Raw genomic sequence first — 27676 nt, 5'->3', positions numbered from 1 at the left:
TAAATAATATGAGCAAGTGTGTCATGGCTAGACAGGAAAGGTTAAGAGCTTCCCACATGTTCACCTTGCAGTTTTGCATTTGACTTTGGTACAGGGGAGAAAATTCCAGTTGACAAACTTCCTTTAAAGTACAGGAACCTGCCTGGAGTGTTTGGGAACTGCTGCACTTTGTGCATGCTCCATGTGCTGGTGAGAACAAGGACTGCCATTTCCAGGATGGAGTCTACATACCTTTTGATGGGCTTCTTCTGAAGACCAAAGAAATCTAAAAAAAATGTCCAGTTCTTTTAAAGAGACAAATACTACAGCACTTTCCTCTCTCAGAGATTAAAGCACAGGCTCTCAAAACGTTTGCTCAAGAAGGGCCCTGTGTGAGGCAGAACACAGGCTCTAGCTGCACAGCAAAGATCTACTGCAATATCAGAGCTAACTATTAGGGCACCGTTGCAGATGCATACAAAGACTCACAGAGCCCAAGTGGTTCATGGATCCTACTTTGGGGACCTCTGGCTTAAAGACAGCAGAGAGAGACATAGTTCCCCTCTGGTCATGGTTTACATGGGTCTGTATCAACCTAGCTACAAGAAGTACTCCTAATCATGAGAGGAAATACAGCTGGTAATAACCTGAGATCTGACAGACATACTTCAAATCCTTGCTCTGCTACAAGCATCATGAAAGATCTCACTTGGGCCTTCTTTTAGTCTGTCATCTGGAAAATGATGATAATGTTAGCTCTCCATCACCTACCCACATTACACTGATAATACACATTTGAGTTTCAGAGGTATTTTGACATCCTGGTAACAGAGACCAGATATATAATGTTTCTACTTCATTTCCACAACTCCCTGCAGGACATGTTTTGTAGAATACCGAAGAGATCAATTACTTGCCCAAGTCCACGTACTTAGGACAATCCTTGCTGTAAGGGGTGTTCAATCACCTTCCCCGACATGATTGATTGGATTTAAATCCAACTGTTTGCTCGGATTCCTCTGGGCCATCAGGGGTCAAATCTGACATCCTTTCTTATTGAGTTTGAGTCATTTTAGTGCAGACATTCTGGAGGTACTTGGGGAATTCCAGGTTGTGACCTGCAATTTGGCTGTTCATTCCCAGGGTCTGCTATCAGTAGACAAAGCTGGCATATCCCCAGGGAGCACTGATGCCTGCAGTTCTAAGAACCTCCTAAGCCTTTGTTCAATCACCTAATTTTGCTACTTGTTCCCCATTCAATATCTTCTTTACTTTCAGGAGCAGGGAGAAGCTAATGCAAGGCCATGCTGTCGCTAGGTGGATTACCCCCGCCCCCCTTTTTTCTTTATTCCTTTCAAAATCTACTACTGCTCCTAAATATTATAGTTAGCAAAAATGAGCTGTCACACAGATCTGTCTTGACACAGTTGTTGCTCACTGTACAGACCTTGGAACTCCATGTCCTTGCGGAATAATGCACGTGTTGTCTATGCTTCTCCTCTCCAAGAAGCAGCAAACTGCTCAAAGCACTGGTCATCTACCTTAACCTCATCAGGTCAGTTAAAAACCCTCCTGGTCATACTCTGCCCCTTTCAACCAAGCCTTCCCTGAACCCAGAATGCATCTCACTTCTTTCCTTATGGATCAATGTTACCAACAGGCTTTTGTGAAAATTCCTGCTAGCTTCACATCACCAGGAGCAACTCATTCCCACCTTCCCAAACCACAGCTTTTGTAATGTGTTCCACTTAACGTGACACATACGTCACTCAAGCTGAACACCCAAATCCATTTACAAACCCAGGCAAAGATTACTTGTGAGATAAGGCACAGAAGGAGTCTTGATCTCAGGACTGTCTTCTGAACTACTTTTGTTTCACTGCTGTTTCACTCCTTTATGCGCTGCACTTTTATTTATTTAAACTTTAAAAGGGAACAATTACACCATGAAGTCAACTAAGGAGGATGGTTGAGTGCTATTTTTCTTTGCATTAGTCCACGCTCTGACAGAAAGCCTGAGAAGATGGTGGTTAAACAGTACTTGCCGGGCTCCCTGCACTCCATCTCAGTTACCCATTTATCTCATCTTGCATGAAGAAGCCAGAAAGATGACAGATATGTGACCTCACTTGTGCTGAGCAGTTGCAGCAATACCTTACTGAAGCTTAGAATAAATTATCTAGAAAAACCAATCAATAAATCCATAAAATGTCTTCCGTCTACTGAGCCAAAGGACGTTATTTTGATAAAGAGAATTTTTAAGTGAACAAAGTCTATTTATGATATCAGATGATGCAGTTCATTTGTACTCATCCCCTCTCTCCTTCCAATATACCATTTCATGCAGAGCACTCAAACTGCAACCCAAGAAGACACAAACTAAGTGCTCACAGGCACAGAACATACCTCTGAACCAGTGGCAATGGCAGGAAGTTGAGGGTAGACGTCATATCCAGTCCGCAGTCCAACATGATGGTGGTGGACTTGAACTTGAGTACATTGCACGGTAAGGTTGGATGTCCTGACAGGCAGTACTGAAAGATGAATATGAGAATGAGTTCCTCATTACCTTTACCAATAGACTGAAGACCCCTGAAAAATGTCTTTTTTCCCCCCTCATCTTTAAACACGTACTTTCACACATGCCAGAAAGAAACTCATGGTTTCAGGTAAATTATTGTCTCAAAACTGTATATTCATTGAAATTCCCCCACGTCAGGGTATTAAGTGTAATTAAACCGACAAGGTTTTCTGATCACAAAGGACAAATGGATAGAGCAGTGCCTCTCTCTAATTTATGACGCATAAGAACCTCTTCCAACAAACACCTATTTTCACAAAAACCCTGGACAATCAGTGCCTTTAAAACTCAATCCTACTGGCAAAACACAGCTGAAAATGGTGTGCAAATCTGAGAACTACTTGGGGAGGAAACAGAAAATTCCTGCAGGAGCACAAGTTGTATTTCCTTAAGAAATTAACCTCAACAAAGAAGCAAAGGTGCAGGGCACACCTTCCATGGCCTCCTGACACCACTCAGCAGAGGAAGCTGTAGTGCATACCACAGCAGCTCGGGGGCATGCTCTCACCTGCTTTTTGTCTTGCTAAATGCAAACAGGAAACACTAGGGAGCTGACCACCATACCTGAATGGAACAGTTTGTGTATTGAGCAATCCCCAGTGTTTTGCAGGGTTAATGAGCCAGTAAGCAGGTTATGTACTGGGCACTTGAGCATCATTGAGATGCAGTCACCGCCTGTACAGAGAGTGGAAACCTTTAACAAGGCACAGGAGCAGCTGAAGCTTTGAATAAGAAGAGAGGTGAATAAAAATGCTACCTTTAAAATGTGAGATTAGAAACACACCTACAGGACAGGACTCAACGGTTCTTCAAAGGCTGCAGGAGTAAGAGATTTTGCATCTCAAAGTCTGGGCATCCCGTAGCACAGCAACTCTCAGGTGAAGCTTTTAAATTCAAGTTTTGTTCAATTAAGACAAGAAGTATCAACTTGTCGTTCATGCACCACGCTAAAAGCTCAGTCATTTTATAAGGCATTTATTCCTTATGCTTGCTTTCCACAAGTGGAAAGAAGGTAGATTAATCATTTCATTTTCTGCCTCCGCTCACAATATGTTAACACAGGACTGCAACTGCTTGAATTAACAACTCCCAAGGAGACTGTTTACATACATCCCTCACAAAGATGCTTTAATTTAAATATTAAACCCTCTAACACTCAAATATTAAATGAAGAATATCACAATCCTTTCTTTTAAGCTCGCAAAGTCTTAATAATTAAGGAGCAACATTACATTTTGCCTGCTGCTACCAAAGTTTAAGGAAGCTTGATAAGCCAAGCTGGTGAAAAAAAATGAGTGTACAAACAAGCAATTCAGATGTGTTATTTGTGAATGTAACATGTGCCTGTGAAATTAAGTTCTCACCAGACCAGAACTTTGACAACTGAAGCCATAAATCCAAGCAAATAGAAAGAAATGAAGGAAAAAATAAGAACTAAACTATTTCTGTAGCTCTTAAACTACCAGTAATTAAATAGGCAATGAAATATCACCACTTTTACCAGCAAAACACTTTTCTTGCTACTTTTTTAAAAATCATGAGTAGGATCATGACCTTGATATCCATGAGCTAACAGGAAAATCTTCTTTTTTTTCCCTCTTTACAAGCATCTAAAACATCTGTATCTGTGGCTGTCATCTGTGGTCAATGGATCCCTGGGAGTCAATGGACTCTTTATCAGACTCACGTAAAACAAAAACAAAGCATACATGATGTATAGCTACTTGCACGTGACATTTCCAGGGCTGTATCTCTGTCAGAATTTTAGATCAGGACTCCATATCTGCACTATAACATCTCTGTATGTACTACATTTGATTTCTGCCACCCAGTTCATGCTTGATCCTGTCTAAAACAGACCCAGAGACCCCAGTTAATAATATTCCTGACTAGACTGAACTGCAAGTCCATTTTTGCTCTTAGATCCATTTGCTTTCATCTCTTTCCCCCTTTTGACTTAAGGTCGAAGCAGCTAACACACTAGGTTCCTTATCTCCTTATTAGAAATCAGTTACAGGAAAAAAAAAATCACAAAACATAAACAAAGGGCTGTGAATATGCCCATCTCTATGCACAGCTCCCTTGATGGGCTCTGTAAACTGGATGGCAGTTTGGCAGAGAGGGCACAGAGCTGAAGCCCTCCACAGACCAGCTCTCAGCAGACATCTGGCTCACACTGAGTGCTCGCCAGCCTGGAGCATCACTGGTGATCTCATATATGGCAAGGTGACAGGGAAAAAAAAAAAAGAGATGACATCTCAAGCTAGCAGCTCCAAAACATTCCAGATTTTCTAAGTTGAACTGAAGCCAACGAACACAGCAGTGCGTTGTTCCAACGTTATGCCACGGATCCAGTTATCTCAATGGGATTTGCCTGGACTCAAGCACATCAAGTTTGTGAAGTTTGAAACTTTCCCTGGATTCTGAGTCAGATCTGAAGGCAGTAACCTCTGCCTTGCTCTTACAAATTCAAACCAAATACATGTGAAGGGATCATGAAAGCATTCAATTCCATTTCCCTGCAACCTCCAGATTCAGCCCTAAATCCAGACAAAATATAAGGTGAAGAATCTGCTCTTAAAACCAGCAGTCCCCAAATGTGAACACAGGCCTAAAAATACTGCCTGTATTCCTCCCCCTCCCGTCCTGTCCCTCAATCTACCCTTGTACAAGGGTAGGAACAAGGAACCCTGCATTTCCAGTGCAATCCTCATTTACAGATTTATCAGTTTGCTTTTCCCCCTGCACTGTAACACCAGCCTCTAGAGTCATGTCCAGAAGCACTTCCACAGTTTGTCCAACTGGAAGCATTCATAAAATCATTACAGTTGGAAAAGATCCCTGAGCTCATCCAGTCCAACCCCACCTGTACCAAGCCCACTGTGCCGCTCAGTGTTACACCTCCACAGCTCTGGATCATCTCTGGAGACGGTGACCCCACCAGCTCCCTGTGCAGCTGTGCCACTGCATCACTGCTCTTTTTGAGAAGCATTTCCTAATGTCCAAGCTGAACCGCCCCTGGCACAGCCTGAGGCCATCACCCCTCATCCTACTGCTGTTACCTGGGAACAGAGGCCCACCCCTAGCTCACCACAACCTCCTTTCAGCGTGTAATAGAGAGCAGTAAGGTCTACCCTGGGTCAGCCTGGAGCAGAGGAGGCTCATCCCAGCTTCCCCAGCTGCTGTGCACAACATTTGTCCACCAGACACGTCACAGCTTCTCACCCTTCTCTGGGCACACTCCAGGACCTTCATCCACACACAGAGACTTAATCCCATATCTCACATTATGCAGGATTAAGCTCTTCAGCTGCCCACTGAACTAATTTCACAGTTAAACCACAAATGTGATGAACTTTCAGTCTCAGAGAATCCAAGTTCACTTCTACAAAGCATGCTTAGCTTTGTCAGCCTCAAAGCCATGAGACAACATTACCATCAGGTTAAATACCTGATTACACAGAATCACAGAGTTGTAGGGGTTGGAAGGGATCTCTAGAGGTCATCGAGTCCAACCCCCTGCCAAAGCAGGTTCCCGACACCAGGTCGCAAAGGTAGGCATCCAGGTGGGTCCTGAATATCTCTAGAGAAGTTTCCACAACTCCCTTGGGCAGTCTGTGCTCCGTCACCTTCACCATAAAGTTCTTGCACACATTCGTGCAGAACCTCCTGTGCTGCAGTTTCTGTCTGTTGCCCCTTGTCCTGTCTCCTCACACTGCTGAAAAGAGTCTGGCCTCACCACTTTGTTCCCCATACCTCAGATATTTATAAACCTGGATCAGGTCCCCTCTCAGTCTTTTCTCAAGGCTAGACAGACCCAGTTCACTCCACCTTTCTTCATAGGGGAGATCCTCCAGGCCCTTCACCATCTTTGTGGCCCTGCGCTGGACTCTTTCCAAGAGATCCCTGTCTTTTTTATACTGGGGAGCCCAGAACTGGACACAGTACTCCAGGTGAGACCTCACCAGGGCAGAGTAGAGGGGGAGGATCACCTCCCTTGACCTGCTGGCCACGCTCTTTTTAATGCATCCCAGAATGCCATCGGCCCTCTCAGCCACCACACTGCTGGCTCATGGTCAACCTATCATCCACCAGGACACCCAGGTTCCTCTCCAGCAGCTCATCCCCCAGCCTGTACTGGAGCATGCAATTATTCCTCCTTCACACGGCGAACGCTGCTTGAGCTTACAGCTCTTGGGACACGGATCGCTTAAAGCAAAACCGAGACATTCTTCCCGGAAGATAAAAAAGCGTCCCAGGATCCAGGGCACGGGTGAAGAGGGCTGAGAGGAGACCAACAACACGTGCTTTAGGACAACTTTCCCTTTAACTGGCGGACAGCGCTTCCTCCTCAACCGTCACCCGCGTTAACGCCGAAGGATTTCCGTGGCGACCCACAGGGACGCGCTGCCACCGGGGCGGCCCCACGGAGGCCATACGGGCGCTGCGGAGCGTACGGCCGTACAAACCCCACTGCCGTCCCCTCACCCAACCCCAGGAGGAGCGGGGGGGTTCGAGCTTTGGCGCCCCTCCCCCCCCCCGCTTCCTCAACCGCGGGGATGATGGCTACCGCAGCGTAGATAACACCGCTCAGCCCCCCCCCACCAACACCCCCCGACCCCACCACTCACCAGCTTCATGCTTCACCCGGCCCTATTTACACGGACAACCCCACCCCGCCTTCCTGCCCGCTCCCACCCCGGGGCATCACGGGACTTGTAGTCGTCGTCCCCCCGCCCGCGATGACGTCATATCCTTCCCCGCCCCCCCCCCGTTCACCTTGCCCTCCCGAGGCATGCTGGGAGCCGTAGTCCGCCGCCCGCTTGGCTCCGCGCTGCCGTGGCGCGGCGCGGCGCCGGGCATGCTGGGAGTTGTAGTCCACGAGCGGCGGCGCTCCCCGTCACCCTGGGGAGGGGGGAACTACAAGTCCCAGGGTCTCACAGCTGCAGCAGGTGGGAGCTCGGATGTTGATATCAACATGGCGCTTGTCAGACAGACAAAGACAGTCAGTCTGGTGTGAGCGAGCCAAGGGAGAAAAAAAACGAGCAACACAGAGGAAAGGGAGAGCGAGACGGGGAGGGGGGCTGTCGTCCTCGGGGGGGGGGGCTCCGCCAGCCGAGAGCTTTCCGCCCCCCTATTGTTCTCCTCCCGCTGCGCCCCCATTAATCACCCCTCACGCCGTGGGGGGGGGGGGGAGTCCCCGCCGGGGGCGGCCGTTCAATGGTGAAGCGGAGGAGCTGCCGGCACCCGGAGGTGAGTGTGGGTGCGGGAGGGGGGGCGGCTCAACGAGGGGAGGGGGCGGGCGGGTGGGTGGGCTGCGAGGAGGGAGGGTGGGAGGGGGAAGGGGTCCCCCCCCTCGCCCCCCTTACCTCCTTCCTCCGGCTGGAGAGGGATTCGCGGCGCGAGGAGATCCGAGGGTGCGTGGGGAGGGGGGTCGGGGCCGCGGGTGGGCGCAGCCCCCTCGGCGCTCCGAGTTGCAGGCGCTGCTGGTGCGGGCGGTGCGGTGCCCCCGGTTTGCCGGGAGCTCGCTGCTGCTGCTTCGGCTTTTGATTCTGTTTTGTGTTCTCCCTCTCTCTCTCTCTCTTGCTTCCCACCCCCCCCCCCCTCCACCTCCCGGGCGTGGGGAGGACGAACTCGCGGCGGCGGAGTCCCCTCAGGCTGGGTGGGTGCTGGCTTCTTCGTTTCTCTCTTTCTTCTTTATTTTTTTCGGCTTGTTTTGGTGTTGTTGGCTGCCGACTTCGGGCTGGGGCCGCCTCAAGGGCTGCGAACCCCGAGCGGGGCTGAGGGGGGGGACCTCTCCTCTCTCCCTCATCCCTCTCTTCTCTCTCTACTGCCCGTATTTCCCCCCCCTTTTTTTTTTTTTTTCTTTTTTCCTTCTCACTCCTTTCCGAGCACCCACAGTGGGGGAGCCCCGCTGCTTTGCTACGGATACGTGGGGGAGGGGTGGGGGGTCACTCCGCCGCCCCCCGCGCTGCGCTGCCGCCGGAGCTTTGCGGGAGGGCTTCGGGAAGGGGGAAGGCGTCCACCCGATGGGATTCGCTGTGCGGGATGGGGAGAAGGACCCGGCGAGAAATCGTTCCCAAAACGTGTGCGGAGGGCTTGGGTGGGGTGTCAGCCGCTTGTTTATTCCCTGCTTCTCGGGGAGAGGAGCTGCGGTGCTTCGCTGTCGGTGCCCGGGCTCTTTCGGGGACGAGCAGTGCCCCTGAGCCCAGGATGGTAGGGAAGGGGCAGGGGATGCTGTCCGCCCGCCCTGCCCCGCTCCGGGGCTGAGCCAACCCGACTTCGGTGCTGTTCTGCTTGTTTTTCTACCCACATCGCACATGCGAGGCAGGTTGGGCTGACTACTTCGACCTCTGGTGGGCTTTTCGGTTGTTTTAAATAAGAGTGCTTCTAAGGAACGTTTTGTTTTCGTGTTTTCTTTCTTTGCAGTGAGTCTATAAGAAAGCTGGGAGTGTGTGCTGTTGTTCCATTCCCCTCGTGCTGGGGACAGAATGATTTTTTTTGTTTTGTGGGGTGGGGAGGGAAGAAGGAAGAGAAAATAAAGGCTGAAAGCACGTTGTCTGCGGAGTCGGGCGTATCTTGATTTGTTCTCGTGCTTGTTGGGGCTACAGATAAGCAGCTTTAAGTACAGAATGCATGTGAGCTGAAGCTGGAAAGGTTTAAAAGTTTGTAGAGGGGAAAGTGTTAACCCAATGGTCAGGGCTTGGGAATGTGGGAGCAGATCTGGTGGATGCTAGCTATGTGCCCCCAATCCAAACTAAATAGGGATGGAGGGGAAGGGAATGGGGGTAAAAACTACAGTCTGCCTGTAAGACAGCGTGTAAAGACACACTGGAGAAAGGAAAACTGGTAGAGAAATACACGATCTTATGCGGGCAGTCTGTGGGCTCCTAGAGCCTTGAAGTGCATGCTTGCATCCCGTGCTGTGACGAGCTCATTGCTGCAGGGCTCATCAGGTACACTGCTTTCTTCCTGGGATGGTGCAGCTGGTATTTGATTTCCTCCACGGATGGGAGAAGAGGAGTCCTGTGCAGTTCTTCTCCCCGAGATGATTGCATTTTCTTTGGCCTTGCTGTACCCTACCTCATTAGTAGGAACTGCATCTATATTTATTTACCATTACATCGGGTCTCTCGGGATGTCGGGTGTAGTTTGGAGTTAGGTATATATGGATTTATCACTCTCAACATTTTTTTTTCCTCTTGTCATGCTACGGCCAAATTGTTCAACAGCAGGGAACAAACTTAATTTATTTCTGTGTTTTGCATCTCCCTTTTTGCCATTTCTCCTCCATATTGCTAAGGAAACATTTCTGAGGCGCGGGTGGGGGAGGGAAGTAGGAGAGCAGTGAGAAACGGATGGGATATAACAGCGTAGGGATGTGTTTGTTAGCTGCATATTCCTAGACCTCTATGAAGGAGTGGAGCTTGATGCTGTGTCTGGTAACAGCGGTTTGGGAACGCTTTTTTTCCCTTCTGTGAAGATTATTCTTTAGCCCCATGACAGCCACAACTTTTCTCTCTGGTTGACGGGATTGTCTGGCGAGCCTGGGCGTGAGATGAGGAACAAGGAACTTGTGTCTCGCTCAGCTCTGCCTGTTCCTCCTATCGTTCCTTCAGCACAGCGCAGGCACCCGAACAGGCATCAGCATTTTTACTCCTGTGTCATCCAGCTCTGTTTGGAGCAGGTCTAGACGACATTGTGGTATGCAGACTGCCAGCTGTGTTACAGGAATGCTACCAGAGGTGAAATTGCAGGGTTTTTAAAGAGTGGTAAGGAAATCTTCAAGAAAATTCTGCGTGGATGAGGCCTGCTTATCTCTAGAACTACTTTATTGAGCAGCCTTGAGCAATTCTGTTCTGTTTTGTTGACCTTTCTAGAAAATGTGCATCCCTCTAGTACTGCGATACGGTAATCCGGCAGAGTTAGGAGCCAGTGTTTGCTGCAGAAAGCTGACTTCTGAGGCAGCTGCTGTGCGAGTCTTCTGGGTCTCTTTCACAGTGATATTAGAGGACCACGTCAGTCCAGTGTTTGGAAATTGAATTTATTACGAAGCGTTTACTTTATAGTGATGATCCGTAGTTCATGGAAGTGTTTGATGTGTGCTTTCCTTGGCATCTGGACCTGGGGAAACGGGGGTTTCTGATGTTGGTTTCTAAATGATATTTATTTTTAATAAAATGAATTTCTAATGAGCATGAATTTCCGAACGCTTTCTGTCATTAACTTTTGGGACTGCGCTTTGTTGAATGTCAGTGAGGCAGAGATGAAATTTTGGCTTTTAGGAGATGGTGTTTGGGAAAGGACTTGGAAGAACGAATGAAACCGAAACGTGAGCAGTAGAAAATCCAGCGCTGTCCATTTCATAGAGGCATTTCTGAAGGTGTTTGGTTGTATGTGTTAGGAAATGGGCAGATTTGCATCTAAAGAACAGCACGTTTGAATCTGAAAAAAGCAACTCGTGTTTTACCAAGATTTATTCACAGAGATTTTAAGGGCACTACAGAAGTACACATTACAGCACTGGGATCTGTGGCGAGTATTTCTCATCCCGTGCAAAGTTTGGGATTTGAAATGGAGCTTTTGGAGGGGTGCTGACAACTTGAGATTCCTACTGCAAAGGAGCACGCCTTTGTTTCCCCTCTTCCTTTATGCAGCTTTGACACTTCTAAAGTCGCTGAAGTCAATTTCACTGTATACTGATTTTAATGGAGCAGGCGTTGGATCTGCATGCAAGTCCTCGTGGGATTGCCCCTTTAATTATACCTATGCTGATAATATTATCTTGAGTATTATCAATGAAGTGAGACCAATGTCATGATTATAGTAGGATTTTTAGGAGGTAATGAGGAGAAATGGAATTTTTTTTCATTGATTCCTATCCCAAGACCTGCTTTTATATATTAGATTATTAATTTCGCTCAGAGAGGTTGTGAATGCCCCATCCCTGGGGGCATCCAAGGCAAGGCTGGATGTGGCTCTGTGCAGCCTGCTCTAGTGGTTGGTGACCCTGCCCACAGCAGGGGGGTTGAAACTACATGGTCTTTGAGGTCCTTTTCAACCCAGGCCATTCTGTGATTCTGATAAACTGTTAGTATTGTAGGGTTCCTGTATTGACTAAAACTGCCTTCTGACGTGTTCAAGGATTAGGGCAGCTGGGCAGCCAAGTACACCAAGAGTTCACATTTGAGCACGCAGTCATGCAAACTGATTGTGTGTTAGCTACGAACGTGATTTCCAGAGTTCATGCTAAAGATGAGTGTTTGGACAAGTGCTTATAAATTGGGGAACAAAGCAAGCAGGAATAACAAGGTATGAAAAGAAAGTGTTATTTTTGGTTTCACAGGTGACAAACCAAGGTGTAGAGGGATTAACTTGCTCAGGTTTCTGCATGGAGTCTGTGGCAGTAATCAGTCCTTGATCTCCAGAGTTTGTTAGGGCTTTAATTGCAGTGTTTCTTCCTCCTCTTGTTAATTGGCTCACTTCCACATTTTAAAAATAACGTCTAGAGATTATTTTCCTTTCTTCCAGTTTCAAACTTCATAGCCTGCAGTTTTTTTCTTTTTCACTTGAGCTTTGCAAGCAGAGGGCTGGAAAGCTCCGTCTAAACAGCACCTCCCTGACATCTGATACTATCTCGGAGCAGCCTCTGACAAGTGAACCCTCTCATTGAAATCATGTGAGGAATTTTGTTACTCAACACTGAAGATCTTCTGGGGGAAAGGAGGTTGCAAACTATTAACTACGTGGTCTTCTCTGCAAGTTGGCACAAAAAATGTTCTTATGCATTGAGGCAGTCATGTGGTCCACAGAGAGGAGCAGAGAATTGGCTCTGTAGTTGCCGGCCAAGTGAAAATTTCATCTTGCTGCTGTGAGAAATGCATTTATTTCCGCGCTGTGCCTGCTGCAAAGAGATAGAAGAGCTTGAATTCTGGTCTTTCTTAAAAATTGCTCTGTTTGATTTCCTTCCCTTCTCCTCCCACTCGACTGGGTTAGCCTGCGGCCGTAAAAGCAAACGGAGAAGCTTTTATGATAGAGATCCTTAAAAATCATATGTGGTGTTTGGGATGCTTCTGTTCTGTGCTGTTTCAGTCAGGTTGACCAGAAAGGCTTCCTGCATAATGTGCTGCTGAGCAAAGTGCTCGTTTCACAGTTATGAAACTGCTGCTATCACAATTACTGCATCGTAAAGCCTAACCTAATCAGAAGCGATCGATTTATGGCCACAACTTGTGTGGTACGCTGGCGGAGTATGACTCTGATGTTTCAGATTTGATTCATTATGGCCGAGCCGCTGTCCTCCTCCTTTACTGCTCCCTGATAAAGCAATACTTTGTACCTTTGTTTGTGAATCTTTATGTACTTGATGCAGATATCGGTATTTTAAAAATGGAGAATCTGAGGCGTAAAGGCGGAGTGTGTCACTCAGAGTCACACGTTGAGTCCGTGGCGGTTGTACGCAGCTGCCTCAGTTCCCCAGCTGTTGCACATTTACACCTGTGACACCAATACGTTGTCCAAACTTGGAATTGATTGGCTGGTCTTCTGATAATGCCCAAGTCAATGGGATCTATTTATTTATTTCACAGCGACGGGAGAATTTCCCATCTCCCATTGACTTCTGTGGTTTGACACTTGTCATCCTCATTTATTCTCTTCGTTTTATTGCTTTTAAAGCCACTAGGTATTTTTTCTCTCTTTCCGTCAGACCAAAAGAACTACTGGGATACATTTTTTTATAAGACCATAAGGGATGCACCTTTCTCTCACGTTACTTTTTTCTTTTCTACTTTCTTTAATAAGAGTTTTTCAGTGTTGGACTTCAAATCTATTGTGAGAATGCATGTGCGTGATTGTTAGTTTCGATTCAGCGCTGTGTTAATGTAGACACTGAAATATTGAACAATTGCTGGTTTGGTGTGCTTTTTTTATGCCCTGAATAATCTAGGACTAGTTATTCTACTCGTCTCTGTGCAGATTTCTCTTTCCCAGTTCTTAATCAAAGCTGGATGCAGAGTTTGAAGTTACAGACTGCTCTTAAAACTGGGAACTGCTGTGGTGGAGTGCTTCTGACAGAGTGAGCTGTGCTTTGTCTTTCCATGCAGCCCCAGAGTGTGGGGAAGGTCAGTTAACTCTTTCTCCTACAGAATTTCCATAGGAATGTCTACTTCATTTCATGGTGTTTTCAGTGCAGTTACTGTCCTGAAACATAGCAGCAGATGTAGCTAATCAAGTCTCATATACATATATATACCAAAAAGACTTCTGTGGTCTGACTGGACGGGGACCTCGCTTTGTGTGTGTGCCTGCAGCATGATGGCAGGTGCTTTCTTCCAGTCACTATTTGTCTTGTGAGTTGGGTGTTGCTTTCAGATCTATGGAAGAATTTTTTGCATCCGGAGGAAAACAGATTTCATTATGTACTTCATGTGGAGGGGCCTTCTTTTGTTCTCCGGACACGTAAGGAGTCTATGGAGGTTAGATTAAATTTATAGAAATCCCATTCACTGCTGTGGTCGTAGATGAGGTATTAATATTGGACTAAGGAAGTAATTTGTGAGCCAGGCCTGCAAAATATATTAATTATGTTTGGTTCTGAATACCCCCATCTCAGTCTCTCCTGCCTTGAATTCCTGGCTCGGTTTCCTGTCCACTGCTGAACTTAGGAGTCCAGAAACTTTGTTTTTTTTTCACTTTCTTAAAAAGTGCTGTGGACTCTGAAGTTCATCAATAAAACAACTCCTACTGAAACAATACCGTGGGCTGTTCTTTCAGCGAGCATTGTGAGCAGCTGGTTTTATTCTGCTGATAAGCTATGTTGTATCAATTAGGAAGTGTAGCATATAGTCATTTCCTGCATTTGGAACTGCCCATTTCTTCTGTGCTCTGAAGCAAGCCCTGAATCTGCTTTTTGTTCTTCCAGAGGTACTGTAATACTAATGGAAGCAGAAAGCATTTAGTTAGTTCATAAAATACGAGCGCTGTTCCTACTCGGGTATTTATTCTGACCTTTATTTTGGACACTTTCTCTGCCATGATCAGATTCTCTGGTTACAATGTCAGCTTTCACTAGAAATCTCTTTGTGATTTCCCTGGCTTTGGAGTTTGAGCAGTTGGGTGTGCAGCAGCTCTGACGTGTAAGTAGTACTCAGAGGTTGAAAAGGAAAGTTCTCCTGGCAGCGAGATGTCAGCAGGCTCTCGTTTCTAGGCTCTGCCATAAGTCTTGCTTTATGACCCAGGGCAAACTTCTTGACTTGCCCGCGTACCAGTGTGTAGTATGAATACAATCCTTTCAGGGCTGTTGAGATGTTTGCACGTTCGTAAAGTATTTGGAGATTCTTGGCTGGGTGGTAGTGCGTGCTGCTCTCGGTAATATAAACATGAATGACATAAGTGTATTTACACAGAATAAGAAGCAGTTATTTAAGCTAATAGTGATTTTTTTCGTGCCACAGATGGGAGAGGTAAGTAGTTCATCACCGGTTTTCTCAGCTCAGTTGTGTTATGCATTGTTCCCAGACCTCTCTGACTGTTTGCATTTCACAGGGGCTCCATCTGCTTGATGGGGCGATGCTGTGTAGTGATAAAGACAGTGATCTGAAAAAGGAGGAGCTTACTGAACTTGAAACTTATCCCTCCCTCTTTAATTTCCTTACCCGTAGAGGTAGAATGATGTTAACATATTGGAGATTCATAAAATTTAAGGTGAGAACAGCCAATTAAATCTCCTTGTCTGCTATGTTTTATGTGCTTTATATCGCAAGTCTTTAAATTTTAATCATTTATTCTGAAACTGAGACCAGTAACTGATGTTTGGCAAAAAAAACACTTGGAAAGCTTTCCAGCCTGGAGTGTCCATCACCAGTAATTTCAGACTCCTCGCTTCTCCTGGTAGCTTGTGCCATCTCACTGCTAAAAGTAAGTGGCTGATTTCTGATTTGAATTTGTCTAACTTCTGCTGCTGGTTCTTGTTATGACTTTCCTGAGGAGATTAGAGCCCTTTAGTATCCAGTGCTTTCTTGCCATGGAGGTACTTACACTCTGTAATCACGTTAGTCAATTGATAAGGAAACAGAGTTGAGCTTTTAAGTCTCACTCTGAGGCATTTTCTCCAGCACTCAGATCATCCGGTGATTCTTCATGGTCTCCATTTATTTTTAACATAGTGGAAACCAAACATGGTGAATGTTCCAGTCTGCCTTTTATCCACTCAGACCATCAAGGCACAAATGCTACGCGTCTGTTTAAAAGGTTTGTAGGAGCCCTTTTGCATAGGGAAATCGTGCTCTGACCCTGAGGTTCCTCCTAGCAAAGAGTGCCACTTAGCAGTTATGGTTTGCATTTCTTAGTTTGTAAATTTGCCTTTGTTCTCAGATGTTTTGCTTTTCTGGGCACGGGTAAGGCAGATACTCAGACCTCTTTCTTTTGCTGCCCTTTCCTCATAATGATGTACTGTTCCCATAGGCATGGTGTCGGACACAGATTTTTATCTGCAGTGAAAAACATTGAACTGCATCAGACTTTAAATTTAGTGGCAGAGAAACCTGATGTGATGCAGTAGCAGGAAGTAGATGCAGAAGTGGCAGTGCTCAGGAAGTGCTGCTCCGTGTGGAGCAGCCGCAGTGGATTTCCACTAGAACCAAAGTACGCTCTGTGCACATACTTCGTTCTGTTTGGTTACCTTTTGAATCTCATGGAATGAAGTTAGCCTTTTATCAAGGCATTTGTTTTCCACAAGTGCATGCTGACTGGCATTACTGGTGTCCCTGTTCTCTGATTCCTTAGCGGGATAATCTTTTTTTCTGTTGGCTTGCCTGGACTGCTATGCTGCTGGCCACCGCACAGCGCTCTGGGTTTGCTCCATCCCCTTTTTGAGCATTAGCATGAGCATCCATCCTGAACAGTGCATCCCAAAGAGTCCCTCATTTAAAGAAATCTGATGGGTAAGAGGAACAACCTCACGTGTTTTATTCCCGAATATCCACGTGTACAGAAGCGGAGTGCTTTTGGGGAGGGCACGGTGCGTCTCCGGTGATTGCATGGCTGAGTGGAAGCAGAGAGCCTCCCAACCCTTACAGGTGCCTGCCTGTGAGACACTGGTGAATAGCCCTCAGTTCATTCAGTGGGCAGGTTTCTGATACATATTGGTGTCACCTTGTCACACTCGAGTCAGTTGTGTTTTGTTCATAGCCATGTGCCTTGTTACTTTTTGTTAAAAACGCAGCTGCCTTCACTTGGCCGTTCCTTTGAATTCCCTTTTCCTATGCCAGACTGATTGAGCCTTTACTCCCTCCATGTTGCAGCTGTGATCAGCACTGGGCACGAATGTCTCCTTCTGGTAGAGGGGCAGCATTTGGACAGTATATCCGAGGGGATCCTGAAACCAAACCTGATTTAAATACCCTTTCCAGTGAGGAGTGATGTGGGTAGCTCTTTTGTTGCTGTTGGCTTTCCTTTTTTTTTTCTTTTCCTTTTTTTTAAAGGTATGTGAAAGGACTTGCTCCATTAAAAAGCCTGTTTTGAAGCCTGCAGCCCAGTCAGCTAAAATGCAAAGGGGTCAGGCGCATATCTGAAGTTTGGGATGTCTGCTTCCTCTCTGGCTATTGGGTGGGAAACCTGCCAGAGAGATAGGCTTTGAAAAAAGCTTTGGAAGGGGGATGAAGGGGAGGAGAACTGAGGCACAGCGTTTTGGAGGTTGGAGAAAGTGCTGTTTTACTGCTCGAAATCTGAGGTGTGGCCCAGTGCAAGTTCAAGACAAGTAATAGAGACTCAAAAACGTGTGTTGTTTTGTGGGACATAAATGTTTCTTACAGCGAGAGCCTCTGAGCTCAGCCGGCGACTTTCCTACCTCCTTGCTAACTCAGTATCTGATTCTTCTGTTCCTCTGCTGTCTTCTTGCAGGAGTTGTTTATTGACTGAAATTGTTTCCATATGGCTGCAATGTAGAGCTTGATTACATTAAACGTGGTGCTTTCCTGTGGCGTTGCAGTGCTATGGGAAGCTCATCCCCCTTTTTTTATCCTTCCAACCTCCCCTTCTTCCATAAGAGTTTTGTTTTTTGGAATGTGGAACTTGCTTAGGTATTATCTTCCCCACTCTGAAGCTTGTATAACTGGAAAGCTGGGATCCAGTTCTTTTTTTGGTCTTCATATTTGATTGCTTAGGTGGGTTAAGCTTGCTCATAAATTGCTGATAAAATACTTAAGATGAAGATTAGGGTGACGCGATTGCGGTTTGAGAGCATTACTGGAGCTGGGCCCTGAGGTGCTAAGCACTGTGCAAGTATGCAGACAGGAGATAGCTCTGGAGGTAAAGACTTAGTGCCCATCAAGGCACTCCATTTAGATTGCATTTGCTTACACTGATGATCGGTTTAAATATTGCTCCAAGGAGGTGTTAAAATTCCAGTGCTTGGACATTTCATGATCCTGAAGAGCCAAATTCACCACTTATCAGGAGTCTGGAAGCTCTGTCTAGTTTGCAGACAGCAGATCCATTTAATAGCAAATGGATGCACGTGTCTTTGATAAGAATGAAAATATGTTGTTGGTGAAGTTAGCTGATAGAACAGCAGTTAGCTAAAAAAACAGCATCTCCACTCTCTGTAATTTTGCTCACTTTCTTACAAACTTGTGTTTACAACCTGTTTAAAAATTGTCTTTTTAAATTAAAAAATATATATATATATATAAATGCCTTCTCTTAACCTGTTGTAACATTGACATCTAGTGTTTCATGCAGTGGATGTGAACAGCATCTAGGCAGTGCATTTTCACTTTGGGTATCTCAGATAAAGTCAAAGCAGTAGAGGGATGGCAGTCACTGTTGGCTGTACACACGGAACCAGAACTTGTTGAAGTAGTAAACCACCTTTGGACTGTAGGAGCTGCTCTTACATGTGCATAGAGAACAGTTTCTTCATGTCAGTGCACTCAGATAGTTCAGATCACAGGCTATTTAATTCCATGCTGAGAAACCATTTGGGAGCTATAAATGCAAAAATGATTGTTTCCCTCTCATAACATAAGGTGGAAAAAAATGCGGAATGAGGTTGACTAATACAGAAATGTTTCAGTAGAGGACACAGCAAGGTTCAATTCATTTAATAAAGGTAATTCATATGTTTTCACTAAAGCACTTTAAAATGCAAACCATGTTTCCTTAACGTTTTTATGCATCCAGCGCATGTGAGGTATCATTCAAAAATATTAGAACTCTTAATGCATAAAGGTGACATTTTAAAATTGTTTTATAAACAACGTGGCTAATGACGGGGTGCCAGCTGAAGTGCAGCTTCTCCATTTTCAGTTGCTTCAGTCTCTCCAATCTTCATTTTCTTTTGTCCCTCACGAAATGTACTAGTTGGGAGCAGAAGCCAAGTTTATGGTGCATTTAGTTTCCAGTGTAGACAGAAAGGGAGGAGCAGGGGATGAAGGGTGCCTGCCACCCCCCTTGCCTCTTGTACTTCTTGCACATCAGAGCTGTGTCCTGCTTCCTACCCAATGGATGACTGACTGATAATGAAATTAAAGAGGAAAGTTTTAACCCCTCCAAAGCTACCTTCAGGGAGCTGCTTTACACTAACAAAGGTTAGATAGTAAACAATTTACTTTTCTGTGATACGTTGAACCTACTAAAGCAACCTGAGTTGATGAAGGCTCTCTTGTGTCTTTTGTGAGCATGGGTTTTCGAGCATGGAATAAAACCGGTGCAGAATATCTTGAATTTTCATTAATTTACAGTGCTTTTTGGTGCATGAGTGTTTGAAACAAGGTATAACAAATGTTAGAGGCAGTGGGAATGCTCTCTGGGTTTCGCAGCAACTAAACTGGAACTCTATTAAGGAAATTTCCTTTTTTAATTAACAGGCGATCACAGAGCTCTAGGACTTTTCATACTTAATCATTATTAATTCTCCATTGTTTTTGCTTTTGACAGGCTTACTGTCCACTTTCCAAAGCAGACATTGGCCCTTCCTCCAATTATTTCATGAAACAATTTACTTTGCAGCTTTCCCCCCCCGCCCTTTTTGGTTGTGACTGCTTGGAAATCTGCTTCTGGTGTCCTCTTGGGTGCTGCTTCCCAGCTCTGCTCTATGGTTGCTGTCTCTTGGGTATAGAAAAATGCACAGTGCTGTGATTGAAACTGATTTTTTTCTCCTTGATGACTAGAAAAAGTTGGTAATGTGGACCTTCTTTTTAACAGCACGTGCTAAATGTCCTGCACACTGCATAAGCAGAGTGGTCCTTCAGTCTTCTGATAAGAACTACTTCTGAAAAAGGACTGCAAGTTCAGGACTGTACTATCTTTGAAGTATTGTCAGCATTTTTTAAATATTTTTTAAAATATTAAGGAGAGGAGCAATGACTTCTGAGGTGCGATTGTGGGGATGTGGCTTGGGCAATCCTGAGCCCTCCTGCATTGCTTTGGGTGCACTGGGGTTGAGCTCTGTACATTCAGAGCCTAAGGACAGTCTTGGTCCATGCCTGGTGTTATCAGAATCCAGTTAAGCTGCAATTAATATTTCTCTTCTTGCATCTTGATTCTTTCATAATCATTTTCCCAACTCCTATGGATCCTCTTTTCCATACTTGTTCCTGTGCATTTTGCAGTTGGTTTCCAGTTATAAGTGAAGCTTAAAACCCATTCTAACTCAGGCTTTCATCAGATGCAGAACAGAATTGATTTAGTGTTCTCAGGTTCCTGAAACTGGTAGACCAAAATGTGCATCTTTACCTCATAATCCTTAGAAAGGACATCGTCTTAGGGGAAGACTTGTCTTTATAGTCCATTTGTTGCACCAGTAGCAACCAAACTCTGGGTGGATCATCATGTGAATCCATCTCTGAGATGTTTGTCCTGATGGACTCGATGCCATCCATGACTGGCAGAGGGGAGTGTTGGAAGCCAGTTGTTCAACTGGAGTTTTACATGGCAGATTTCTGTGAATTGTGAGCTTCCTGCCTTGCTGCACTGGTTTGTGCATGTAGTACTTCTAACAATAAGGGCATATGTATGTCTGGAAAATACAGCTTTAAGCTACACTCTGATCTACTGTAACAGCAGTGCTGCACTGAATATAGGTGGATGCGCGTGGTAAGATTTACCTCTGAGGTGCAAATCACAACGTGGAGTCTAAGCTGTGTTAAAATGAGCTTTAATAAATGAAAGGCAATGCTGGTCAGGTCAGAAGTTTGCCTTCTCTGTTGCACAAAGCAGCTGTGGCTGCTGAGGAAAGGCTCTAAGGACAGGGTGAACACTGATACCAGTATGCACTTGAAGATATCCACACAGCCTGGTTCAGGCTTTCAGTATGGCTTTTGTATCCCAACTATTCCAGTCAAAGAGGGGTCTATGCAAGTTAAGTCCTTAATAGAGCCTTTGTCTAGGCAGGCTGCCATTCCCAGCTGTGACCATTGCAGCGTTCACCTATTCGATGTCACATACCTGGAGTCTGGGTACTCTTTGTGAAGTTTTCCTAGCTCATTTCCTAGTGAGCAAATGCCTTTAAGTCACTATTTTTTTTCTTTTCCCCCTCTGATACCACAGTTCAGTCCTGTCTTATACCACCACTGAAGGCATGAAGAGGTACTGTCTTTTTAGTCACCTCTGCTGTACAGTAAACAATCTCTCCCATGGATCTCCTCGTTCAGTCACACACTTGATTCACATGAAGTTGTTTGGGATAATAGAGACCTGTGCAGAGCTTCACTCTGGTCTGGCCCAGGCACTTTCTGTCCATGATGACATAGGCAGCACTTACACAAGCTGCAGGGCCTCCTGATGGGGTGGGGGCAGTGGAGAGAGACACACAGCCCAGCTTCTCACTGATGGATCTGGGAAAATGCTTCTGTCTGTGTGCAAAGCAGCATGGACATTACTGACTGACAGCAGCAAATCTCTGCATTTTAGGTCATCTGTAAACATATATAGGACTCTCAGTTACTGTTTAACTCCTGTTCTGTGTGCTCTTTGTACATAAGAACTGAGTCTGCCATCCTTTAGAAAACTAAGTTTGTTTTCTGACCTGTTGCTAACTTTCTGGTGTGGTATGAGTGCTGTTTGTCATTTCCCTCCCTTACTAGCTGTCTACAGTGCATGCACCTTTGGATCCCAGTAGGTTTTCCTTTCTCTTGCTCATGTATTTGCACTGCATTCATGTCTTCTCTCCTGTCTCCTGATACTTCTGGATCATACTTTCTGTCTCAATACTGTATTTTCTACACTCCTTTCTTCCTAGAAAAATGCCACCGTGAGAGCCTGTTTTCTTGGCAACAGTGATCTTTGTAAGAGAGTTTCTAGTCTTGTGCATGAATATTCACTTTTTTTCCCTCTCCCCCTCCCAATGCACATTTGATAGCCTCAGAGTTTTGAAGTGTGGCTGCCTCTCAGTTTACGTAAAGCATTATTTTTCTATATATGTGCAAACACGCAGTTTCTAACATAGCACAGCAGTGCTAATTCTTTAACTGAGGGAAAAGGAACCAGAAACAGCACGAGCTGCGTTATTGGAAGCACAAGGGTTAGTACCTTTCACCAGATGTTTATCTTTCCTGATTTTATTTTAATTTATGCATATAAAAACATTTTGGTTTCTTTGTCCCTTTTGCTCTTGAACTAGAAACTGTAACCTATTTGTGGTGCATAGCAGAGAAGTAATTTTGTTAGTACTTCTGGTTTATAGTTCCTTCCGATAGAGGAAGAGAAGAAAAATTGAGACATATTTCCAGTGAAAAGCAAAATGAGAGGACAGCAGTATCTGAACTGAGCATTGGCTGTCTTAATAGGAGCAAAGATGATGAAGTAGATTGAATGGTTCCTTACTTCCTCTGTTTTGGAAACAGCAAGGGACAGTGGTGGGCTGAAGAGAATAACCTGCAGACACACTGCTGTGAATGAGATCTGCATTGCTCCTTGCGTGAGACTGGAAACAGTTCTAATAGAAATGTATTGGAAATGGATTTTTCTTAACCCAAAATGAGCTGCGTGCTTGAGTCCCGCTGCTGCTGATTTCTGTCCAAAGATTTCTGTTTTACAGTTGTGGTATTAAAAATTCATGGGACAGCTTGAGATCAAAGCAAATATACGTTCTCTTTACTGTGTAAGCTGGAGTTTTGTGGGACGTATGCATGGCACCAATTTGTTTTGTGTAGGTGTTGTTCTAGGCAGGCAGCCGTTAGGTTGTGCAGTTAGACCTGAGGTGTGGGGTTGTATCCCAGAGATGAGTGGTCGCGTGGTTCTCTGTTGTCTCCCCTAGATGAGATCTTCAGTGCTGTGACTCATGTTTCTTGCTAAGTTTTGGGGTTTCTTTGTGTGGATCTGCTGTGTACTTGCGTTGTATGCTCCACATAAATGGGGTTCCTGCAGGTCTGCTGGAGCACTGCCTCGTGCTTGGGACAGGCCTGGGAATGTGGCCGTGGCTGTTTTAACTGGTCACTGCCTCACAGTTAGGGCTCCAGGCTGTTTCCAGGAAGGGGACGGTCTGTCTGTGTGTGTTTGCTCATTGCTGAGAACAAAGCAGCCCTGCTGTAGGTATTACAGGAGCAATCTCCTGATAAGGGCCTTCTGTTCATTCATATTTCTTTGCTGAATAACTTCCTCTTGCCTTCCTTTCCTACCTTGCCACACGCTTCAGAGCACATGAAAGAAAGCAAACTGTCAATACTAGAATCTTCTCATCAAACTCTTAATTATTTTTTCCTCTGTGTCAGTTTTGAGAATCAACGTTATCATTGGATAATATGTTCGTTTCCATTCCTTCCTTTCCCACCTTGGCAGAACACAGGATCTCACTTCTGCAGAGAAAAGCTTGTAGGAGTGAACCCTTCAAGAACCCAGCAAAATCCCTTGCAGTGCCATGGCTTCTGAAGGGCTGTGCTTGCTCATCTCGAGCTATCTCTTGAAGACCCATTCATGCCAGTTTTTCCTTGGGCTTTATTCCACTTTTGACATGCCCTGGTGGCCTGGTTTTTATGTGCTCTGTAGCTTTTGGACTTTGTGGGATTTGTGTGTGCAAGTCCTGGGCATAGCCGAGCCTGGTATGCTGTTACTTTAAACCACTGATAAAAAGAAGGGGGAGGGCAGGGAGGCAAAAATCTGAAAAGCTGCTAGATCTTAAAGATTAATCAGCCTGGCTTAAATAGCAAGCAGGGCTACAATGATTCTTTTCTGCGCATTGTTTCCTTTCATTCTGCTCTTGCAATGTTGTTTCTCCAGGGGAAGATTTTAAGCTACGTAAGACTGTGTTCTTGTATTAATGTCCAGACGCAGGCTGAGATGATTTCTGTGAATATGTATAAACAGTTACAGTACCTGGAGTTACTTCCATTCTTTCTTCCTGGGTGGAATTGTGGCCTTATATGGTACAATTGTTTATCCATTAACTCTGTTTCTACACATCAGTGTCTGTATTTATGAACTCATACTCTAACAAACGTGCTTCCATCCTGAGTGAAAGAGTGACAGGGGCTTGCTAGCCTGTGTACGTGGTAAGAACTGTGCTACTTGCAAATATTCGTAAGAATGTGCAGTAGCATTCTCACAGAAAGGACACAGTCCTTTCTTAGGTTAGATGCAGTTATCTAACTGATGAGCATTGGCTTTTTTTTCCACATAAAGAGTATATACTGCTATGCCTGGGAGCTGCTTCTTGCACACTTATAACGCAGAAACAACTCCTTCAGATTTTGTAGTAAGAAAAGAAGTTTTGTGAGTAACCTGGAAGGTGGAGAGTAGTGTAAGGAGGGGCACTTCCTAAGGCAGATCAACCCCTAGCAAGGGCTTCACTGGTAGATCAGTTTCCTACCACTGCTCATCTTCTTTCTTCCCTCTCTGCTGGGAGTTTTCTCTGTCTCTGTGCAGGTTAACAAGGCTATCAGAAGGCTTTAAAATCTTCTTTGCAGCAAGGTGGGCAAGGGAAAGGAGTAGAAATGATAGTTTATTCTTTTGCAGTTCCTCCTGTTTTCCAAATTGATTGCCAGTTATGCTTACGAAGCACCATTTACAAGACAGATCAAGAAGCTAAGAGCCTTGTTTGAGCAAAATCAAGAATTCTGGACCCTGGATATGGGCTAGTTCTTGACTGCTGTCAGGGCTTCCCAGCACTCTTAGAAGCTGAAGAAGTACAGCTCTTCTTAATCAATATTTTAAATTAAGAATAACTTTTACTGAAAGAGTTTAAATGGTTCTATGGCAAAGTCATGCAAGTGGTAGGGGGCTACAAGGTGGCCCATGGATTTGCTGTGAGAAAGCTGGATTGTTTCTTTCTTAGGGTTAAGAAATGTGAACTTTAACCATTTTAGGCAAGAAGGAAGTGGCTGTGGATAGCAAGCAGGTTTCACAGCACTTCACAGGCAGCTGTCAGACCCCACGGAGTGCAGCCCACTGTGTTGGTATCTCCATCTGTAAAAAGGATGGTTTGTAGGGCTGCAATGAGAACTGATATCTTTCTGTGTTCTCTATTGCTTGGAATAATATATGTGTGACTTAGAAGTGAGAATGTGTATTCATTTATTGAATAGTGTTTGATAGGAGATCAGAGCTTTCATTTAAGGAAACAAATGGCTTTTTTTTTTTCATCTCACCCCTCAGTGAATGTGGTGAAGCAAATGGCAAGATGTGGGACCATGTGTGCAGTTGTTGGTAGTGTCTGGGGCTTTGATCAGAACCGTTTTGCTGCTGAGAGGGATTTAACTGCCAGTCAATAAAAGGTGGTTATTAGATCAAATAGTAAGCAGTAGAAGTAAGTAACAAGGAAAAACCTGGTTTTCCAGCATCTGCTGTCCTGTCACTTCCCAGTCATGATTTTTTGGGGGGTACAATTTTTTTCTTTCTTTATCTTTTTGCTGAATAGTGGGCTCACAGATCCAGGCAGCAGGGGGAACAATTGGCATTTCTCTTATCATGTGTAACATCGTAAAGGAAACTGTCTTAAAGGCAACAATAAATGCTCTGCTAATAATGCAGACTAAACTGTACTTAAAAGAAGTCTGTATCCATCACTGTGATATACTGAAATAGCAATCTGCTGATTTGATGTCAGGATGATGAATTATGACCTTTTTATTATTTATTTTAAGGTTTAGTTGCAGACTTTATAAAAACAAAGTGTGTCTGGTTCTGACTGTAAGGTTTATTGAATGGCTGGGGGAAGCTTTTAGACGTGGAGCACAATTGGTGATTTGTGCATATAAATATGCAAACAAATGCATTTACATCTACTTAGGATTTATACTTGCCTACATAGGTAAGCTACAATGTGTAAAATTACAGCCAGGTGTAAAGCACACTTACTTATATGCATGGTAGTGGCTAGAGGTCACACCATGGGTGGCACCTTATGCTGCATGGGAGCTCCTGCATGAAGAGAGACAAGTTCAAATTGGTGGGGAAACAGTTTAAGATGAAATGGGGTAAGGCCTGTGTGGAGTGACACCGAGTTCGTGCAGATTTATGTAAATTACTCTGAGGTCTGATGTAATCCTTCCAATTTGTGCAGACAAGGCCGATGGAGAACATCCCTGAAAATAGTGTGCACGTGTGTGGCTTTGCATAGCAAACTCCGTGCTGTGCTGCAGTGCTCCTGGCTCGCTGGCTGCGATGTTCTAGCTGCATGACCTTATGGTGTTTGCTCGTGTAAGCTTGCAGGAGCTGTGGGTTCATGCTGAACTAGGCCTGGATGAGTAAGTTGCACATCACTGGTCATTTGATTTAAAATAAGCTCAAGGAAATGGCTCTTTGGTTGGCCAGAGTTCGAGTTGTTCATCTGCTCTGTTTGATGCTGTGGGTGCTCGATGGCTTTGGTGCTCGGGGTTGGCTTGTGGTGGTGCTGATGGCTTATCTTGGTGTCCTGAGTTGCACTGAGGTCTGATATGAAATGCCATCCATCACCTTCTCTCATCCCTCATTCGGGCTGAACTTCCCGTCACTGAGTAAATGTTTCCCTACAACTATTGATGCTGCATTTGCTGCTTCCTAGAATGGCAGCAATCAACTTTGCCTGATCAAAGCATGGTTTAATACTTACAAACAACTTACTAGAACTGGCTGAGCGTTTCCTCTGTGTCCCGTGTGACACAAGAATATGGTCTGTCTTTGTGTTGGTGGTGGTGTTTGTTCCCTCATAAAGGATGAATGCTTATGTCTGTTTGAATTTTATATATTTAAGGTAATTTTTTCTCCCTCTTTGTATCATAGAAAGAGATTTTAACTTCTGTCAAGCCCAGAAAGCTGATCAAAAAAGCTTGGGTGTTCTCTGTGGTGTGGAGTTGTCATTGGATGAGGCAGGCAATGCCTTTGTGCGGGAATGCCTGGAAAGTTAATTGTGCAGACCTGTATGTCTAGGTGTAAATATCTGTAAAGTGTCTGATCCACTGGGTACCTCCCAGCCATTCTGCTGCCCCAGTAATGCGTGACACAGGTGTGTATCAACCCAAATTTGGCTTTGAAGGACGCTGCTTGTAGCAGTGTGTCAATTGTCAAAGTTAGCTCTGTGGCACAGGGATCAATTCAAATCAGAGTGGCTTAAATGGCAGGCTGGAAAGCTTGGGTTGAATAACTGAACTTAGTTTTGCACATGTATTTCTTGCATGTTGTGAAAGAAAAGTGGAGTTGTGTTGATAACTTTCACTTTCCTGACAGGTGTTACAAAAACCTAACCAATTACATTACTTCCTATACACTTACTACATGATCAATTAGAAAACAGTTAGCTCTACTCACATTTCCCAGCTGACTATTATGTAGAAATCATGTCAAGTTACATTTGGATGGGAATTGGGATTCAATGGAAAGCACAGTTTTACTTGGCTTTATAGCTGTTCCGATGTGTCAAAATACAGATTTTCTTTTACAGTAAACTTATTAAATACAGTGAGTTTTGACCGTGAAAGGTAAATTTCACTTAATTTCTCATTACCTTGCCCTTCAGAAACATAGAACTGGTGGAGCTCATCAGCTTGCTTTTCAATGAGGAATAAAAATAAAATGAGTAACTGTTTTTCCTGCTTTTTGAATTCCCAACTGGTGTCTCAACTTTGAAATCTGTACTCATTGAACTGAGCTAAATAAGCAAAGTTAAAAAGAAAATGTTTGTTCTTTTGTACTCGCAGGCAAGGA

The 27676-nt window shown here is 44.8% G+C and overlaps 2 protein-coding genes across 20 annotated transcripts in view; one reads left to right on the top strand and one right to left on the bottom strand.

Annotated features, from left to right (window-relative positions):
- INTS9 (integrator complex subunit 9) overlaps positions 1–7280 on the bottom strand; it is a 66496-nt gene extending 59216 nt beyond the window's left edge. For 2 of the 3 annotated variants that reach the window (XM_065730468.1, XM_065730470.1), the window contains exons 1-2: positions 7192–7280; positions 2386–2513 (exon numbers count right to left, since the gene is read on the bottom strand). In XM_065730468.1, the coding sequence (XP_065586540.1) occupies positions 2386–2513; positions 7192–7200 (137 nt within the window). In that variant the 5' untranslated portion in view covers positions 7201–7280. Of the gene's footprint in view, positions 1–2385; positions 2514–3124; positions 3157–7191 lie in introns of those variants that run through there. The other variant, XM_065730469.1, reaches the window with a different exon arrangement.
- A 213-nt stretch (positions 7281–7493) lies between these two features.
- Positions 7494–27676, top strand: part of HMBOX1 (homeobox containing 1) — a 107791-nt gene continuing 87608 nt past the window's right edge. For 13 of the 17 annotated variants that reach the window (XM_065730518.1, XM_065730513.1, XM_065730508.1 and 10 more), the window contains exon 1: positions 7505–7813. The gene's annotated coding sequence lies outside the window, so the exon portion shown is untranslated. Of the gene's footprint in view, positions 7814–8202; positions 8223–10229; positions 10333–12110; positions 12240–27676 lie in introns of those variants that run through there. The other 4 variants (XM_065730506.1, XM_065730504.1, XM_065730505.1 and 1 more) reach the window with 4 other exon arrangements.

The sequence above is a fragment of the Cyrtonyx montezumae genome, unplaced genomic scaffold, assembly GCF_038088225.1.
Source record: "Cyrtonyx montezumae isolate F1298 unplaced genomic scaffold, pur_monq_1.0 scaffold_13, whole genome shotgun sequence".
NCBI lineage: Eukaryota > Metazoa > Chordata > Aves > Galliformes > Odontophoridae > Cyrtonyx > Cyrtonyx montezumae.
Note: the sequence above shows the minus strand (reverse complement) of the source record. Positions and strands in the feature narration are given on the sequence as shown.